This window comes from Strongylocentrotus purpuratus, unplaced genomic scaffold, assembly GCF_000002235.5.
Source record: "Strongylocentrotus purpuratus isolate Spur 01 unplaced genomic scaffold, Spur_5.0 spur5_contig_847, whole genome shotgun sequence".
Taxonomy (NCBI): Eukaryota; Metazoa; Echinodermata; class Echinoidea; order Camarodonta; family Strongylocentrotidae; genus Strongylocentrotus; species Strongylocentrotus purpuratus.
Genome location: NW_022145554.1, coordinates 75709 through 97251, shown reverse-complemented (window position 1 = coordinate 97251; position 21543 = coordinate 75709). Strand labels below are relative to the sequence as shown.

Below are 21543 nucleotides of genomic sequence, written 5' to 3'. Positions count from 1 at the left end.
ATGTCTTACTGTATTGATCTGAACCCTAAACAAACTAAGCAGGTGTGGACACCTCTCAAGAAACCACCCCATCCTGGATCTGTTCATATTCTGTCGGACGATGCCCTCCTTGTTTTAGCTGCTCTCAGAGAGGCTCACTGGAAGAAAATTGAGGATCAGCAGAGGAGATGTCAAAGGTCAACTGGTCAGTATTTTCAAATTACAGTTTTGTTACTGTATTAATTACGAAAGGAGGCCATGTTCACTGTGTCTGTTTAGAGAGGGATTTTAAGACCATTAATCAATACAAGTTTGAAAAAGAGTGCAAAACAACTAAGAAAACATTTCTATGTTTCAAATAAAAGTCAATGAATAAGCGCATCGAGAGCTTGGAACTTGAAATACTTTGAAACGGTTAAGAATTCTAATAAAGTTATCTATGCTGCTTAAAAAAGAGAGATCCATAAGTGCAAGCTTGTCTGACTTTGTTATCTTGCCCAACAGATGGAAGGAGCTACTACACTCAGATATATGCACAGAGTTTTAAGACAGAAAAAGTTGATGCTGGTCCAGAAGATAGAACCAATCTCACCAACACAAAGAATGATCCAGGACCAGGAACTGTAAGCCAAGTTGATTCCTCACAACCACATGCGCAACTTGAAAACTTTGATGGTGATTTTGGAAACTCTGGGACAACTCCTACAATTTCCATTGATTTGGTCTCTACGGTGAAGACAGAGCCGGAAGGAGAGAGTTTGTCCTCCAGCAAAACTCACAACTTCAAAGATCCAGATGAACAGAGCGGTAAAAACAGATTTCAGTTACAGATGTTACCCAACCAAGTTCAAAGAAAACATGAAATCATCGTTCATCATCAGCAGACCAAAGGAAGTGATGACTGTAAATTGAGGCCAGGACCAAGTAAGAGTGATGCCCATAGTTCTAAACTGACTGCTTGTTTGTCATCTCACCCACCAACAATATCTAGGTACTTGCCATCTCTGCAAAATGTGATTGGTGATGCTAGTCAGGGATTAAGAATCTCAACAAGAACCCATTCTCTTCAGGTCTCCAGATCCCAATCAGCTGAAGATGTTGAAGAATTGGAAGGACATCCGACATTGCCAATGTCTAGGACAGTGCCATCTAAGCAAAATACTATTGGTGTGAATAGTGGAGGATCAGGAATCTTTTCAGGAGCCCAGCCTCTTCTGGTCTCCAGATGTTTGTTATCCACTGAAGATGTTGAAGAACTGGAAGGCCATGCAACATTGCCAATATCTAGGACAGTGTCATCTATATGTATAAAGCAAAATACTATTGGTGTGAATAGTGGAGGATCAGGAATCTTTTCAGGAGCCCAGCCTCATCTGGTCTCCAGATGTTCGTTATCATCAGAAGATGTTGAAGAACCGGATGGCCATCGTGTCATACCCTCCGTATCAAAAACAACACCACCTCTGCAGAATATGCCAGGTTTTGTTGATAGATCTCTTAGTCAAGGATCAAGAACCTCTTTAAGAACATGTCATATTCCTGTAGCCAGTGATTTGTCATCAGCTGAAGATACTGAAGGATTGGATGACCCTGCAGCAGTGCGTGACAGACAACAAAACCTCTCTATTTCTTCTAAAATGGTTACTTTCAATACAGCAAGTGAGTGCCCTAAAGAGACAATTGCCTTAAAACTGGCACGGACGGAGAAATCACTACCGGAGAATCAGAACAGTGTGTCCAAAGGGTCATCTTCTGTAGATGTGAAACAACTGTCGACCCATGCAGGCTCGAGGGGCAGGACTCATCATCGCCAGACACCCAAACCTAGCAAGAGAGGGAACATATGCAGCATTGGTAGCACATCTAGGTAAGTTGGTAGACTCTATAGAGTAAAATAAAAATGCCTACAGTAATCTCACAATCCTGTAGCTTTTTTTATCCCCCCACCCCAAAAAATGAAAATGAAGAAGAAAAAAAGAAGAAAAAAATTGACTGAAGTGTTAAAGGTATTTATTGAATTGAAATAAATTGAATGTTTTTCATGTTATTATTCTATTTTATTGTTAATGACTGAACTAGATTCTAATAGAAGATGAATAATGATATCCTCTTTACTATAAATGACATCATTCACTAGAGATGGCCAGAGCCAAGTGTTATTATAGTTTGATGAAAACATTGAATAATCAATCTTTTCGTCAATGAAGACTTTCTAATAAGAAGCACACAGTGATTTTTCATTTCAACATTAAACATATATTCTTTGAAATTCTCTCTTAATATAAGACATCCTACTTGTGTCATTTTCTAAGAGTGTAATTAAGATTAATCTTGTGTTTTGTTTCACCAGTGATGCACCAACAGCAGTTAAAAAGAGAGTTATACCTACATTCCACAGAACAGCATCAGGTAATGAAGTGTTACTGTCGGTAAAGATTACATCATCAGCAGTGAAACAATATCAACAAATTACAGATATGGCTCTTCTGTATCTCGCAATGATTGGATAAGGAATTGAAAAATGTAGAAAGCGCAATAAGATTTTGGTTATCAAATAAACATGATTTGGCACAAGTCAGATATTTTAATGTATTTACAGTATTATGTAATAGGAGCCTCTTGCTCTTTAGTGAGCACATAGCACATAGTGGAATTTGAATGTGCTTATCATATGATGTCAAATATAACATGGAGAATGTTTGAATATGAAAGTGTGAAGCATTAGTTTATTTTGTATTACATTAAAATATCTTAGAACTTTTAATTTTGTCTTAGATTTATTCATAGATGCTGAAATGATTTGAGTGGTTTTTGTTTTTAGTCACAATGTTTGTGTGACATGGCATAATTTCAAGCATCTAGTAAACTCTTTTTCCGTTTAGGTTTGAAGGAGAAACCAAAGAATAAAACAGGAACACTTTCACAGATGTCTATAGAACAGGTAAAGAAATGAATTGTAAATGTTGACAAATTCATTATCCCAGGGGCATGACTTGCCATGTCATTATCATTTAAGCTCTTGGTACATGAGTTGTAGTTTGGTTCAATAGATGAGAAAATAATTGAGTAGGAAAGCAGCAATGATGATTGTTGCTTAGATACGCTCTCTAACATTGTCCTTTTTGTAACAAAATTTATGTCCTTTTGTGACAAAATGTATACATCTATCTAGTTGCTTAAAAGGAACTTGTATAGGCTTACTGAAATAATGTTAGTTCAAACTTCTGCAATTTACCACAGGGTCTATTAATAAAGATTATTTAAGTGCTCATGTCCTAAAATTTACATTTCTAAACCTTAACACTTAGATAAGTTAATACACGTTGGTCCTTCATTGTGCTCTTTTCTTTTTCATCCCCACTAGTTCTTCATTTAGTAGACAAGAAATTTGCTGCGCTTTATAATCACAGCATATTAATATGTGAACAAGTTTCATTTGATGTCTTAATGGAGATCATATTTTCCTTCCCCACCAGGTAATGGGCACAAACAGAATAAGCGGAGCTCCTGTCCCTGCTAAGACCATCACATCCATGTCACCTTCAGAGCTAGCAAAGTTACAGGAGATAGTTTCTGAATCAAGCGAGATGCTCATGATGCTTACGTATACAGACGGTTCAACACAGCTTAGAGAACCGAATGAGGTGACAAATATAAGAATACATTGTATTTCATGGATGACAGAACAGACTGATGGACAATGAATGAAATTTAAGAATATTACTCTGATGGGAACATGTATGTTTGTTTTGTTTTCCGGCCCCTTCCCAAACCATTATTGTTTTACTACTAATACTGCTGCTGCTGCTATATGTACTACTATTGTATCTCCCCCTCCCCCTCCTTCTAGCTCTCTCTCCCTCTCTCTCTCTCTTTCTCTTCTTTCTTTCTCTGTCCATCTTTCTCCAAAAGCACTCAATGCACTAATAAAAGTACTATAATCACATCGATTTAAGACAAATCAGTCAACATTTTGTAACAATGAAGATTTGATTTTTGTAAAATATTTCTTTTTGTATGCGATAACACTACTTCAAATTAGATAAGTATTATTTGCTTTACTCACCCACATGTTTTCAGCCCAGGAAAAGAGCTTTGTCATCTCTTCATGAGGATGGTGTAGCTAACTCTGTATTGGTTGCCGTCCAGCGCAAGGCTGCTAAGAAGGAATACATGTTTGTTTCATTTCCGCTGGCAGGTCTACATGTAGGCAAAGAAAATGCATCAGAAGCAACAAGGTAATTTTACCATAACCTAGTACACATCATACTTTTGATTCTTTCATTGTCATAATAATGAAGTCATGGTTTACAACACCTAGCAATGAATTTTGTATGCGACTGTTTCCATACCACTTTTAGATCTGTGAATTACTATTTGGAGAATCACAATTCCTACATGTTTTGTAGATACTAATGGCATGGCTTTCCCTTTAAAACATTTTAATATGATTGTTTAATCAACATCATCAAAAAGCAATGGAGAAACAAAATATTGATGTTAAATAAGATTTTTTACCAAGGAAATAGACTTTTGAGTTTAGATGTATAACAATGTTCATGCAAATTAAGCCCTCTGCATAATTTCACCTCTATGCCCTTAAGTTCCACATTCATGTAATATTAAATCCTTTAGAACTTGCATATATATTTGCAGCTGTTTTTTAAACACTCTGCAAATAATCAATTATTGCTATCCCTATTCAGAAATATAGCAGTGGACAATGAGATTAAGATGTACCGGTAACTAATATTTGTTTGTTTGGTTGGTAGGAATGTTCTACTTGAGATTCTGCAGTCCAACACTAGAAAAGTTTGCTTTGATGCTCAAGAACTGATGCATGCCATCATCATCAACTACAGACTGGATCCTCAGTCAGGTGTGTTATGATTGAATGGCAAACATTACAGGGGGCGGGGGGGGGGGGGGGGGGGTGTTTCACAAAGATCCTAAGTTGAACTTTTCTCTAAGTTGGACTTAACAATTATGGAAAACTGTTGGCACCTTTGAAAATATTTTGTATAAGTTATTTTAAAAGGCATAAAATGTTGGTTCAAATCATTCATATTTTATATTATCAAGGAGATTTTTTGTGTAATGTGGAATTAATGTAAAGTCTAAAATACTTGAATATTTGCTTTTGAATGCATATTATTTTAAGGCTACAAATGGCTCTCCTCAATGTTTAAGTCCAACTTAGAGTTAAGTTTGACTTAGGATCTTTGTGAAACATCCCCCAGCTAGGTGATAGAATTAGATTGTCAGAGAAGCTTGCTTAAATCAAATCCTTGATTATCATGCAGGAGATATGGGAACTGCCGCTTGGACTAGGATAGCTAGAGACAGAAGAGAATGGAAATGCTGTTTCCAATGTCTGGATGAACTATAGCCTGATAGATAGATAGATTAAAAAAAAAAACTTATTTAAGAACAAAAGCTTCCTGGAAATAGCTTTCACTAAAACCATGCAATTCATAGCTTATCAAGCTTGATTTGCTTGATTTTATTATCTCTATTTGCTAATTGTTTACCTATTATTTTTTTTTTCTATTAAAATTGTTTGGCAGATATCTGTTATTTGTTGAATTTGATATTCAGGGTAAGTTTAGACTGAATCTGGGAAATTCCTTTATGATGGTGAAGGTCAAATATAACAAATATCACTTATTTAGGGGTATTATCAACCCTTTAACTTTGTAATTTCCATTCTCTACATTCTAGGATGCAACAAGTGGGTGATAATGGACCCTAAAATTGCTTGCTGGCTCCTGGATCCAGACAACCCTCCGGTCACATTCTCTGGAATGCTGAAAACATTCCTTGCTGGAAAGTATAATGATCAAACTCCAAACAATCACTTGGTAAGCATCATGAGTCAATCCCAATGACTAATGAATTCTTTCATTTTCATAGTCTTAAAGTTGATTTCTGGTCATGCGATTGCATTGTAAATGAAATGTTGTGGAATCGATCAAGCTTGATCATCTAGCATATTTGTGTGTACTGCAAGGTTCTGGAATCATCAAAATGATTTGAAATTTGGCCCAATCTTGGTAAAGTTACAAGCACTGTACACAGAAAGGTGTGGGACTACACGAACATGTGGCATAAAAATCTGTCCCAATTTTTATGATGTTACATGCCATATTTAGAATATTAAGGAATTCAAAGACCCATGCTTTTCAGCAAACATTTTTTATCTGATGTTCTTCCACACTTGCATAATACAACAATGATAATGCTCACAAATTATTTTTCACCTCTTCCCAGAACTCAATTTTATCCTGAAGCATTATCTCATCATGCCTCAATTATTTTCTTTGCTTCCCTTGCAGGCACATTTGGAATTACTTGGGCCGGTGATTGGAGACCTGACGAACAAACTCCAGAGGAAGAATTTATGGGAGCTCTTCATCAACTTGGAAGTCCCCCTAATACCAATACTGGCTGGTAATAATGATACAGATCATATTCACCTCTTGATTTGCTCGACCCCTCCCCCATGGCTTAATTTTCATCCTTGACAATACAGTATGGTAGTTACATATTGAGACATTATCCCTGCCCCTCCCCCCTTTGGTTCAGAGTACCACACTCACTTTCCCCTTTACAAAGTTTTCATGATCTACCCGCTATTTTATGATTAAATATGTTCTCTACAAACACATACACCTAATTTCTCCCTCCCTTATAATTGTTTTTGTCATTTGCCGTAGTATCTTTATTTGTGTACATGCATTTTGCTTAAATTTTCTTTTAAAATTGGATATGCATTTTTTTCTGTCATTGTTTATTGTACTATTCTGAATAACAATTCATTAACCCTTTGTCTATGGGAACTGAGTGGTCCCTGTATAATGTCTATGGGATTGAGATAATTCAGTAGTTAAGGGGTTAATATCATTTTAGGTATGGAAGTCCAAGGAATACAAGTCAACCAGAAGATGCTCATATCCTACAGTAATATCTTGAAGGTATGCACTCTTTTTCATATCCGTAGTACTAGTAATACATACCAGTGTATAAGGTAAATGTTATGTGTGTTGTCATATAAAATCAAGAAGTTTGAAGAATATGATACTGTAATCTGACTTTCTACCAGCAGACTGATCTTGACAGAAGTTGGCAGCCACTTGACTAAACAGGTTGATTGCCTAAATAGTCTTGGAGTGTAATATGAAAATGATGCCAAATGAAGTATTTGCTTGACCAATGCATCAACAAGGGGAAGAGCCAACCCAAAGCCATTTGTATTATTTCATGGGCCAAATCCAATTCATAGAGAAAGTGAGACAGGTACACCTACCCTGGAAAAGAGAATACAAGTTTTATTGAAGTCAAAGCATATGTAGATTATTAAAAGCATTATTTCAACACTTTTTGGACAGCTATTGGAGCTCGAATGATATATTTTAGCATCTTTTTAATTTTGTTCAATTCAGTTTATTTCATGTATCTTTAAAAACATAGAATAACAATGAAAAGTAGAACAATTTAAAGGCAATTATAAAATATAACATAAACAATACAAAACTGTTGCAAATGTACATAATGAAAAAATATCAATGATCTTGTAATAATTGAAATTTATTATATTGTCGTTGTTGTATAGTTAATATTATTTGTACAGTATGTTATCATTAGACGTTATAATGTATGTTATCTTTTTAGGATGAGATTAAGGATGTAGAGAGACAATGCTACAAAAAGGCGGGGCATCCTTTCCAGATCACCAGTCATATCCAGCTCAGACAGGTCATTCCTCTTTATAGTTATTACAGGTTTGAAGTAATTGATTGATTCCAATAAATGACACTGAACTGGCCAGAGGGAGAAATCCATAATTTTGCTATTGCCCCCCTTCCCCCATATCTGACAGCAACAAAAAATATGGCTATAACATTTATAAAGTGCCAGTGTCTGCTTACCCTACATCATATTTACATGTATTTATCTATGTCTATGGCAGTATGTTGGAGTAAGAAGCTAAACTTTCTTGAAAATATCAGGGGCATGGACTTAAATATCATTGTTACTCATTATCAAAGAATGGACAATGCAATCAGTGAAATCAAGCTGCCAACTCTGTGTGTTATGAGGAATTAGTGATAGAAGAAAGAGTTTTAAAGGGGAAAAAACAGGTTGGAATTACATTTTGATTGATATCATGCCATGAGACTTTCAAACAGTGTAAACAAATTTAATGGCCTCTGAAAACAAAAAATATATTGGCTCAATGCAATCATGCCTGTAACTGCAAGAAGTATTAAGTTGTGTACATATATACAAATTAAACAATAAACATGACAGAACTCACTCAACATTGTTTCTTTCAATCTTACTGTTGTTCAGGTTTTGTTTGATGAGCTAAAGCTAGATGAGCTCTGTCCTGGTCAGAAACTTGCAAGAACCAATGTCCAGAATCTCAAGTCTACTTCAGAAATGGTGGTAAATGGAAAAACATTCAGTTAAACTTATTAGCACTTGTCCATTATGAGCTTTGTGCAAGTGTTTCAACTATTCTTCAAATATATTGTGTGCATTTTAGTAATTCAGTGAAATCTGTCTATAAAGACCCCCCAAGGGAGACAAGAAAAGTGGTATTCATAGGTAGATGGTCTTTATGTACAGGTTCCTTTAGTACACATTTCAATGAGAAATAATTTTCATTTGATATTGTCTGTTGTGGGTGTTAACATTATTTTGGGGAAATTATTTACCTGTATATGTATAACTTCAGCTTTTGTAGATTAGAGTCGTCAAAAATATTGCAAATTATCTACTTAATTGAACATGTTGGGTTTCTTAATCTTGTTAATTGTGCCTCAGGAAATTTTGTATGTTGTATTCAGTACATATTAATGCTTTTGTATCTTCTTACAGTTACACAAGCTTAAAGATCTGCATCCTTTGCCAGAGCTAGTCCTGACCCACAGACAGGTAAGGTACATGTACAATGAAAAGGATGATTGATGGGTCAGTGACACAAAGACGTAACTCCATTTTGGTCATTTTGAGGAAAAGTGGTTTATATGTGTCACTGAGCACTTGGGCCTTAAGGAGTTAAGTCTATGTTTCACTAGCCATTGACTTCAATGGGGTGTTGGGTGGAGTTAAGTCTTTGTGTTTCCTGGAAAGCCCACATTTTTCTGAACATTTTGATATCAAATACTCATTTTGGCAAAATATGGATTTACGTCTTTGTGTCACTGAACCCTCGGATTGCCATATTTGAATGTACAAGTAATTTCTACATCTATGTCTGGAATTTGTTTGAATATCAATGAAATAATCCATATCTTATGTTGATATTGGTCTCGATCATGGGAATTTATAAAGATAGATTTCTTGCTGAGAAAGGGGTTTTGAAGAATAAAGATGTCATAACAAAGGGATCGGAAATTGCTTTGTATTTAAACTTACATTTAAGTCACAAAAAGGGTGATATGCATGTGTGTAACAAGTAGTGAGTGCACTATTTTTTATTGAAAGATATTCCTTTATGAATGTGAAATATATTGTTAATACTTGTCTTCACCATCCTCCAGTTATATCTAAACTTGTGACATTTTATATGAGATGGTGATTGGCGAATGCATGTATTTCATCATATTGATTAGAATCATCTGTAGTTCTTATGTTTCATATCCATCTAGCTCGTGAAGCTGAAATCTACCTACTTAGATGGGCTGTCTGATTATGTATCTGGAGTAAGTGGAGACTTGTTTCTTTAACTATTCTTTATATACATAATGTTTATTAACGCATTTAGTTCCTCATGGTGTATAATTGAACACAATCATAATTCCTAGGAAGCCTTTTCATGTGAACGTGAAAAGTATTTCTCCATGTTAAGAAATTTTCAGTGATATGTCTACATCTACTGAAGATGACTAGGGCCCTGTTTCATAAGACATGTTATCAATAACAAGTTACAATAAGTGTTATAAGCATGTGAATGTGAAAAGTATTTCACGATGAAAACAACAAATTCGTAATCATATCTTCAAGAATGTAAGCTGAAATGTATAAATAAAGACCAGTTTCAAAGGGAGATGCATAGCTCTACATGTAAGAAAAAAAAATGAGAAAAGGAAAGAGAGAGAGGGGAGAGTGAGAGAGAGAGAGAGAGAGAGAGAATTGATCAAAAGAAGCAAAGTAGAGAGAAGGAGAGAAATGGAGAGACTCTTCATGAATTTTGTTGAGTCTGGAATATTAAAGCTACTCTTGATAATCGTTTATTGATAGGGTTATATACACACCAGTTGGGACCAAACCTCAGCTGCCTCGGGTAGACTCCAGTCATCAAACCCAGTAAGCAAACCTTTCCTCTTATCTGTTCTAAGTTTGTGAGGTAAAGTTAAGATACTGAGAAGAAATTAATTAATAGGTTACTATCTACAGTAGATGGTAACCCGCTCACATTGAATTTTATTTACTTGTTTGTTTGTTCGTGTAATTGCCAACTTCTGATTTGGTCTGTCACAATGCATTGCACCTACAAACCTACTTATGTAGTTTTACTTTGCACATTATATTGATGAAAAATGTCGGTAGTTCATTGTCATAGGTGTCTGTATATGGTTTGGTAGTTAAACTGTAATGCATCATCAATATGGATATTCACTCTCTCTCTTCCCCCCCCCCCCCCCTCTCTCTCTCTCTCTCTCTCTCTCTATCTATCTCTCTCCCCTCCCTCTTTCACTCTCTCTTACCCCCCCCCCCCCCTCTCTCTCTCTCTCTCTCTCTCTCTCGTTCTCTGCATTGTTTTCATCTGTTTGCATCTGTTTTCTATTCTAGAACATTCAAAACATTCCCAAGCAGCCCTTGCAAGTACACAAAGATGCAAATGGGTCAGTGGTCAATGGTAAGTGGATTGTAACAACCGGTAAACCTTGCGTTGTGATTTTTTTTTTTTTTTTTTTTTTTTTAAAGCCCCACTGCATTACTTATATCTATTTGCGCCCTCTAATAACAAACAATGCCTTATCGGTGACTATTGGTCCCCCATGATCCTATTTTTCTTATGTTAATTGAGGGCTTTGAATTAAAAAACATGTTAAGGATATTTGTCTTTGCTTGTAGACTGTCAAAGTGAAGAGGTATTTACCCCAGAAATATGAAAGATACCGGTAGTATTTCCTTGATAGAGGTAGATGAAAAGAGATGAAAGTACATATTTATATCAGCTGACTTGATCAGTTGCTATTCCTTTTCTAAATAAATTCATCCTACCTAGGTATGTCTTATGATGGAAACTATTCATCATTATATCATTAATAATACAGTCAAATTTTGTAGTGAGGGGCCATTCTAATTTTTTTATTTTTTTTGTTCATGTTTCCATCTTTGATAGAGTCCACTGTATCTTCTACTGCTCCAGCCACTACACTGTGGATGAGAGAACCATTCTTCTCACACGAGGGCTGGTCATTTATTGCTGCTGGTAATATATCTCATTACCTTTCTCTGCTCTTTGTTTCTGTATGATGTGCAATGTCCTTCCGTGTTAGTCACACTACTTCAGAACACTGCTAGAATATTCTGATAGGTTGGATTTTGACTAAATGTCCTGACAAATTTGTTGACAGAAAAGCAAAGTTTGCTATTAAAAGGAAAGTAAAGTTTGCCATTTTTTAATGTTTTTAACAATCTCGACTGGCAAATAATAAAAAATAAATAAATTTTACTGAGGGTCAAAACAAACCTCCAACAATTTAGTAACAAATGATTATATCCCAAATATTACTGGTTTTGATCACAAAAGTGAAAAATGTCCTGATTCTATACTTGTGCATTGGTGTGTATAGCATAATAACTTTCAACATTGACACCTGGAAGAATTTTAACTCATTCATCAATGTTTAACTTTTTACTTACCTTTGATAATAATATTATTTCTGCTTATATCGCGTTTAATACTGCAAGTACGAGTTTCTAAGGGCTTTACAGTTATTACCCTCGGTCATGGGATTCTGGCTTGCCCGCGCACAATGTATGCACCTTCTCCACTCCCTGGGGAGCAATCTTATTTAATTTCTAAGCATACTACATTCAGATGGTGCTTGATGCTCCTTTTGTCTTCTCTAGATTTCCAGTCAATTGAGCTGAGGATCTTGGCCCACCTCTCTCAGGATGCTGTGCTCTTGAAGGTATTCAATGATGCTGGCAGTACAGACATCTTTGTTCAACTCACCTGTGAATGGTAAGCTTAACCCTTTGCCCACTAGCACAGGATAGGCCCTGTATTAAGTCTATGCAAATGGGAGAATTCAGTATTCAATGGGGTTGATTTTAACTGATGATCAAATTTCTTCAGTAATTTATTCAATGACTTTGTACGAATGATACAGTGTTTATCATACTTTGCCTTTGAAGGACTGAGGTAAACTGTTAATGTTGTTCTATTGTCTTTAATTGCAGGCTTGGTTTGAATCTGGAAGATGTGAAGACAGGAGACAGAGAAAGAACCAAACGAATAGTGTACTCCGTCATCTATGGTGTTGGTAAGAATATATTTTTACCCTTATGAAGTAGTTGAAATCTGGTAATCTTTCAAAGGTTTAATGTACTAGAAATATCATGGGTCGGGCCTGAGTAAATATGGAGGCCATACTTTTGTGTACCTATGAGAGAGGCTAAGGAATGAAACATGACGAGTTGCTTTGACGGTGTCCAAATAACAAGTGGAGAGTACTTTATTAGATACTTCTCGCTAGTACACAATTCTGTATGTTCACTTTAGATATTAACTGGATGTGTGTATCACTTACACATTACATAACACATATGGCAATGGTGGGAAAGTATACATCAAAGGAATGTTGCGCATCCAAGAAGGTTTCGCATATACAAGCAATGTATCACATTTTGGGTCAAATGAAGCGGGATGGAAATAACCAAGATTGGAATGTAAACACACAGACACAATTATCTCTATTATTGGGAATTTGTTCTTATTTTCATCACTTTTTGTAATATTTCCTTCTTTCAGGGGCTGAGCGCTTGGCGGAAACACTTAATGACACCAAGGAAAATGCTAAGGCATTCACCAAAAGTTTCTTGGGTAAGGTGAAAGGCATCTAGTTAAGTTCTAAGTTGCATTTTTTCATTTAGTTTTTATTACTCAACAAGACTTTGAATGTGATTAATTGTTTGTAGGTTGTAAAATTTTGAAGAAAAAATATTGTCCCTTTGTTTGTTGACAAATCTTATAGATTCTTCTTCACGTTTTGGAAATTTTAAATACCAGTATGCATTTGAAAAACAGGTATTTAACAAAATTACATATTGTGAAACATACATGACATCAAACTTAAAGGGATCCGGTAACTTTGTCTCAGATTCTGAAATAAAATTCTGGATTTAGCTCATGATGCAATGATAATTATAAACCTTTAGGTCAGTCAGGAACCCCATGACTTTTACAAGCCGATCGCCTATCTGATTATCAAGATATTTATGATTGGAATTACAAATTTTGAAAACCGTTCGCCTGACGGTTTTCATAACACTACAGTCTATTGGGGAAAACGAGTATGGTATAACCGGCCACTCAAAGATTTTTACTTTTTTGAGGCACTTCTTGATCATTTTGAAGCGCGATTTTTTTAGGGCTTCAATGTTACACCATATCACAGACACTGATAACATGTAGGACCATGTATCTCAGATTTAACATTGTTAAACAATCCCTTTAAGATTTTGGAGAATAATTTTGCTTGTTATATTTGTTTTCTTGGTTATCATTGTTATCATCCTGACTAGCTCTTTTACAGAGGTTTGCCAATTTGATTTATGTCAGTTATTTTACAGAAAATTGATAAAATTTGAGTGGATTTAAGACTTTTCCTGCCTTTGTTTTTAATAATCCACAGTGAAGTTCAAGGGAGTGAATACCTTTGCCCAACGCTGCATCTCAGAGTGCCAGAGACACGGTCATGTGAAGACCATCTTCCATCGTCATCGACTCATCTCTAACATCAGCTCACAGAACTTCCATGTCAGGTCTCATGCAGAAAGACAAGCTGTCAACTTTGTCATCCAGGGTTAGTGTAAAACCTTTTCCCATATGAAACGATAAGCCACTTAAAGTGGAGGTGTTATTGTGGTTTAGTGGTTCATTGACTTCATTCTCAATCTAAAGATTGGGGGTTTGAATCCCAGTCTGGTACTAACTTCCTTTAGAAAAGCATAAATCCACATTTGCCACTCTCCACCCTGGTGCTAAATGCATTCCTGGTAGGATGCGAAAGCCGTCATTGTAGTTTGCTCAGCACCTGCTTGGAATGTTCCCCAGGGAGTGGAGAATGTGCATGCAGGAAAGCCTGAATCTGATGACAAGGGTAATTATATCCTGTAAAGCACTTGGACACATCGTTGATGTATTAACCCATAACCCAGAATATTTTTAATAGTAAAAAAAAAACCCTCCCCCCCCCCCGCCAGTCGGCATCCCATTGCACATAATGCTATGCTAGTTTACCGCATCATATAGTGTACAAGCCTTAACCCTAAGTGTAGAGGTACAGTTCGAGGGGATAAGTTCAGGTGGATTGTGGATCGAAAGGTACAGGGTTCAAATCCTTCATGGCTCCAACTAGACATTCATCTACCTTTAACTCTCCTGACCCAGATGATTTAATGAAGAGCCGATGGTCAGTTTTGAGAACTGTTCAGAAAATTTCAATGATATATCCACATCTACTGAAGATGACCAAGGCCCTGTTTCATAAAACCTGTTATCAAGAACAAGTTACAATAACTGTTATAAGCTACTGAAAACAAGACATTAGATTGGCTAAGAGCAAATTTGTTAAATAAATTTAGCATTATGTTATTGATAAAAATTGTTATGAAATCGGGCCCCAAGTTTTGTTTTTCATAAATTGTTGCTACCACCTATTTCATTGTATTGACATATGCAATTCCATGCGTACAATCTGATCATTTTCATTAAAAATCTTTAATTCTGTGAGAATTTGTTTGTCCTTGTTACCAGACCTCATGATGACATTTGATTGTACTAATAATACAAATATTTGTATGCTACATGTATGCTAATACCACATTTAAAAAAAAAAAGATTGTTATATGTACAGTGAAACCTGTCTATGAAGACCATCCAAGGGAGACAAGAAAATTGTTTTTTGTTGACAGGTGCCTATAGTACGAAAAACCATTTTCAAGGGAAACAAAAAATGTGGCCTTTGTAGACAGGTGGTCTTTGTAGACAGGTGGTCAATAAAGCAGGTTTGACTGTACTATACTATTTGGGCAACATCATTCTCTATGTATCTGATTCTCGTTGTGATTATTACAGGCTCTGCTGCTGACATCTGTAAGCTTGCTATGATCCACATCATGACGGTATTATCAGAGAGGAACACTGTTAGAGCCAGGTGAATATGATTGGAGATATCAGTGTCTATAGTACTTGTCACTGGTGTTAGATATTTATTTAATTCAATTTAATTTTTCTGCAATTCAATGAAAATGGCATTAAAAACATACAAATAACCTATAAACATAGCAATGCAGTAAACGTCCAATAAAAATGTAATAACCGTAAAAGGTATAGCACAAAATTACAATAGATACAAATAACAAAATACATTCAAAATGTGGAGGGACAAACAAAGGCTAAATGCCTATTAGACTTGTCCCAAAATATATAATACATAACTGATATTGGGCAGAATAGTCAGCAGTTTCAAGATATGTTTCTTAAATAGTACGCTTTGTGCTCCTGCACTTTTTCACAGTATTCTATCACTAATCGAGTTCTAGCTAACTCACCTCACTCAATCCCAGCATTATACCTAAACCGCACCATAACCCTAAACCCAACCTAAATACGAACTGTACCCCAAGCCCTAACTCTCCCCACCTCACCCCCCCCCCCCCCTCACTATATTTAAAAGTCATCAGATCACCAAATTTTAGAATGTCATTAATGCCAAGTTATGGCAAACAACGGGTAGCCGTAATTGATTGACATAATGATTCAGATACTAAAATATGAATATTTTTGGTACTTCTACATTTGATAAAGATATATCACTGATAAACACATGCAGTTTGTAAATTTAAATGTGTCAAGTATGTAAACCTACAAATTGGATCAAATGTTATCATGTTTTTGCCTGTTGATTTTAATTAATTTTTATATACATATATTGATTATTAAGTTTATTTCTCATGACAATTACATCTGTTATATGTGAATTAACAGATTACTTGTGCAGATCCATGATGAACTGCTGTTTGAAGTCCATGATGAAGATATCAATGAAGTCAAAGGTATATCTAGATATTAGTAACACATTTACCTTGTTTGAATAACCTAAATTTGTATGTTTGTATGTTTGACATGACAGCTAAGAAATCATGTGTATGCTTGTAAGTTAGCAACCAGGGGACCGACGGCTATAGGTCCTCTCCGAAGGACTTGGTAATGAGGATTGATGCTATACCAAAGGACACTCGTACAACTACTTGGTTTCGAACCCGGGACCTCCCGGTTACAAGATCACTACTCTACCATGGAGCAATCACACCTCCCCCCCCCCCCCCCTTTTGGGAAACATGATTCCTGTAGGAATGAATTATTGAAATAGAAGCAGTGGAGAGCAGGTTTCTAATTATAGTGTAAATCAATGCCTTCATCATACATATACCATGGCTTCAATCGTATCTTAATAAAAGAATATCTATATAGTTAATATTATTATTTGATGTGATTTGAATTTTTTTTTTTTTTATCCTCTTTCCAAACGTACATATTCATGCTTACTAAATGTGACACTGTTACATTGTTTCCCTTCAATACAATACATGTATAGAAAAGTAAGAAATTAATTTACACACTTAATGCATACTCAATAGCAGTTAGATAGACATATACCGGAGGGCTACAGTGCAAGCTTTAAGCATGATGTGCTTATATGTTACAGCCCTCGGTTTAACTGAAACAAAATATAAATGGAAGAGGGTGACAGAGAGTGACTTGGAAAATATTAACCTGTTTACTATTAAATTGTTTAACTCCCATAGGCTTAATACAGGATCTACCTGATTCCAGGAGTCATTGGGTTAACTGAAATACAATCTCTTTTCTTTGACAGACATTTTGAAGACTGTCATGGAGTCTACACCAACATTGGGTGAATCCATTTGTCAGCTGAAGGTAAAGATTTATGTATAAAATTGAATATGCAATATATGTGCTGTATTGGATATATTTTCCTGGCAGACAGAATTCTGTAAGAATAATCCTCATATGAGGGCAGTCTCTGCTTACCAAATCAAGTAACGTGATTAGTATAAGACATGGTTTTTAATAGTTGTTTGTGACAGAGTTTTTGATAATGGATGAGTAGGGGCAGGTTGGTTTTAAATAAAACAAGATAATGATAAAAGTTTGAGATTTTCATGATCATGATGCCCTTGTCTTTGTCCAGCTGATTTACATACGTCTTCTCTGTTTTCTGGCATTATTACTACTTTTCCATAAGATATTAATATCTTGTTTTTGGTATTAAGACGTTACTGTCAAAGGTAAAGACCAGTATTGGAAACGCCCCAATTTCAAAAAATTATATGGAAGCTCTTATTACCAATCATGTGAAAGAATATATTTTGCATTACAGAGTTATATTAACTTGATGTTACAAATCGTACTTTCATTAAAAAAAAAAAAATTAATTCTTTATGGTCGTTGTTTTTACTTGTCATTGATTTTGCAGGTCCCTCTTCCAGTTTCTCTCAGCTACGGGAAGACATGGGGTCATCTCAAACAAGTGGTGTGATCTGAATCAGATTCTTGCTTGCTAACATCTCCTCAGAAGCTGTCTAGAAGATCGATTTGTCTTGCAATGATTGTTAAACTGCTATTTAAACTTTGTTGGGCATATGTGACAAATTCTAATCCCATTTGAAATAAACAGTAAATACACAATGGTGAAAAATACCATTCAAAATTGAGCAGTGTAGGTAACTTTCCATATTTATTCCCCCAAGTGCAAAAGACAATCTCCACAAAAATGCAGACAAGTTAAAATTCTTTTGATATTAAGCAATAGCATTGGGGCTGTATCTTTCCAATTTGGATTTAAAGCAGTTTTTATACAAATCTATACCACTTTGTCTTTTGTGCTAAAACAATTTGTTTTTAACCCAAAGAGAATAGTTTTAAAGTTACTGGAAACTGCTCCGTGTAAAACATTAATCTTCACCCTGAGTAACTAATTATAATCATATCACATCCGTAATCTATGCTTCATTAAGTTTACTTTCTAAAACATGGTCATAATTTCTTTGCTGTCAACTTTACAATCAAGTTCTTGACCTAATGTTTATGAAAATTGACATCTAATATAGAATTTCCCGGCCAAATTTGCGTGTTTGTCATTCAAATTCATTTACTTTGCATTTAAGTTAGTGCAGATCGGCTTTGCCATGCCAAGTATCATTCAATTTTCCATTTTTTGTATTTAATTTAGAATTTTGGTCGAAGGGTTTCATAGATCTGTCATTCAATTTAGAAACTGCTCAACTAGCATTCAAATTAATATTCACTTGTCGAAGCATAATTTTTATCATTCAAATTAACACCTGTCATTCATATTCGTAATATTTTTTTATTCAAGTTAGGAATGTTAGGGGGAAGAATTGCATCAAACTTTTATAGTTTTTAAATAATGCAGTTAAAATGCATGATTTACCATTGGGGTCTAAGCTGTTATTCCATTTATTTATTTTCAGGACAATGCAGATGGGTGTAGTCAGACATAAAGTAAAGAAGGGGCGAAATCAAGGGATACGGCATTTCTGCCCGGACATGTTCATATACCCGGGAAAGGTGGGGGTACCCTCAATCGCCCCTATTTACTACAGACTCGGAATTTTACAAAAGTAATTCACATCGTCTCTTATACCCAGCACACCCCTCTGTTTTTCTTAAAGAGTTTCATAGTTTACTTGCCCGCCAGCAGATTGATGGCTAAAGACATGTTCAAAATGTTGACTCTAGTCTCTACCCCAGTCACAATATTGTACCCTTCTTCCATAATGAAGTTATGATGAAATTATGATAAATTTATGATGAAACATAAGACAAACAACTTCCTTACATGAACATTTACAAATATACTGAGACCATCAGGTCCGTAGATGCAAGTTTTTTCTTCTTAACAATCAAACTTAAATGCTGATGAATATCAGATAAATCTAATAAGTATGAATAAATGCAAGAAAATGAAATATGATAAAATACACATGAAAAAACAATCTTGAAAGAAAAATAATGAGCTATAAAAAGTGTGTAATAAACGAGAAATGTATATTGACCATCAATTCAAGTGCACAAAGTGCTAATTTGAATGCTACAAATGAATTAGAATGCTAAAAGTACACTGTCGTGTTGTCAGAAAATCGTGTTGCGCCAAATCGAATGACCAAATAGCGAAAGAAGCACATTGTTCATTAATTTGAATGAAACATAAGTAGATTCTAACGAAAATTCCATAGATTTGAAAACTAGAAAAGGGAATATAAACCTGAGATATACTTGACTGCACTAAACCATCAAATTTGAACGCAAGACATATTAATTTGAATGACAAACTCGCGAATTTGGCCGGGAAATCCTATAGTACAACTGTTGTATATTCAATTCAATTCAATTCAATTTCGATTTTATTACAAATATACCAAATAAAAAGTCCAAAGACTAACAATAATTGGCTTACAATGTATCATATAAAAATGCATTAAAAACAGTAGATTTAAAAATTCAGTAATAAGTTAAAGTACATTGCTCACATTGTATCATATAAAAATGCATTATATATATCACAACAGATGTTATAGACTCTTTATTTTATGGAATAATATAGCTAACCCAAAAATATATACTACAGTATATCAGTAGAACTTTAATGTTACCTAAATTCACTGTCGAAAATTTGGCAGTATTTTTTTGTTGAAAGACAAGTTATTTTGTTGTTTTTGTTGAAATACCATTGAATGTAATGGTCGCCTGTAATTTCATATCTTACATTATTTCATTATGATAAAGAGAGTAAAGTTTCATGAAGAAATATATACTGGAGAGTGGAGAATGACTTGAAGTTTGGGTATATTAGAAAAAAATGAATGTGCAATTTATTTCATTTCATGCTTTGCAAGGCATTGAATGGAAATGTTTACATCCTCTTTATCTTTCTTCTATTCCGTGGATGGTCAAAACATTGTTTTTATTATCATACTGTTAACTCAAATAAATTGGAACAATGTATGTTTATAAGTATTATAATTTAGTATTATTGTAAGGTATATTGTTAAAAGAGGTATTTTACATTTGAATTTGAGTTTGAAATTAATTCATCTTGATGGACTTTGATGTATTTCTCCAGCTATCTGCTATCCATTCTTATACTTTTTCTTCTTTGTTTGGTGCTATAATGGCAAATAGTCAACTTTGACTATTTTGTTGACCATAACCACTGTTATGCAATGGTATTATCAAATAAAAAATGAAAACAAAAAATGTTTTTATTATTACTGTTAAGACAAATAAATTGGAATAACAAATGTTTATAAATATTTAATTTAGTAATATCAGTTACTAGTATATGAAGAACTGAGTCCTTAAGGTATATTGCAAAAACATATATTTTACATTTTTATTTTAAGGAAAAGACAAGGATGGATTCCCCTATTTGTACTTGGTCAATACCTTCCAGATCTAACTTCAAAGGTGGGGGGGGGGGGGGGGTGTCCCAGCTTCCGGGTCTTGCACCGGCCATGGTCATTTCACTTCTGTCTCCTGCTTGCTGGGTCATATCAGGATTGTCAACTGGGAGAAGCCTGGGTAAATTATATTGCTCCGGCCTTCTTCCAGTGTTTATCAAGTCTGGCTTTGAAGCTATATTTACCAAGGTTGCAGATTGTCTGTTTAGAATACTTTGCTTTGCCATTGAATTGATGATATGGTGTAAATTTATAAATGTAAATGATCATCCTACTTTCAATAAAATCATTGTGTTTAGTATCTCTTAAATTGCATTCATCATATGATGCACTTTGTATTGATGTTCTTAGCTCAGATTTAATGCAACATCAAAGTCCACTGAAGTTTTTGAAAAATGTAATGTAATTTGTTATTTATACATGGCACAATTAAAAATCGAATCAATAATGAAAAAAAAGCAAAAATATTAAGAAACAACATTCTGGAGTGTCTCTCACTTCCTCTTGCTTCTTCCAAAAAATCAGGGAACAAATGAATAAAAATGAAAACTACAAATATACAAAAAAGGATATTGGGGTTATATTCCTTTAATGATACAGCAAACAAAAAGTAGAACTTTAAAGGTAATCTATGTGGCCTACGCCCTTGATATAATTCAAACTTCTCCCCCATGCCCCCAAATTTAAAATATAGTTGTATTCGATACAAAATGCAAAAAAACTTTTGTGTTAATTGGATAAACTTTTCTAACACAAACTTTGATTTGTATGATTATTACTAGTAGGACAGCAATCTATTCTATTCATTAA

The 21543-nt window shown here is 34.8% G+C and overlaps 1 protein-coding gene across 1 annotated transcript; it reads left to right on the top strand.

Annotated features, from left to right (window-relative positions):
• LOC115926866 (DNA polymerase nu-like) lies at window positions 1–17789 on the top strand. Its single transcript, XM_030992407.1, has 24 exons — window positions 1–184; window positions 484–1846; window positions 2330–2388; window positions 2862–2920; window positions 3456–3623; window positions 4060–4217; window positions 4752–4858; window positions 5701–5840; window positions 6315–6425; window positions 7651–7734; window positions 8332–8427; window positions 8863–8919; window positions 9636–9689; window positions 10228–10293; window positions 10780–10846; window positions 11336–11425; window positions 12070–12184; window positions 12403–12485; window positions 12974–13045; window positions 13857–14027; window positions 15302–15380; window positions 16214–16281; window positions 17106–17167; window positions 17727–17789. Exons 1-24 carry the CDS (start codon window positions 1–3, stop codon window positions 17787–17789), a joined length of 3576 nt encoding a protein of 1191 aa, XP_030848267.1.
• Window positions 17790–21543: the final 3754 nt, after the last annotated feature.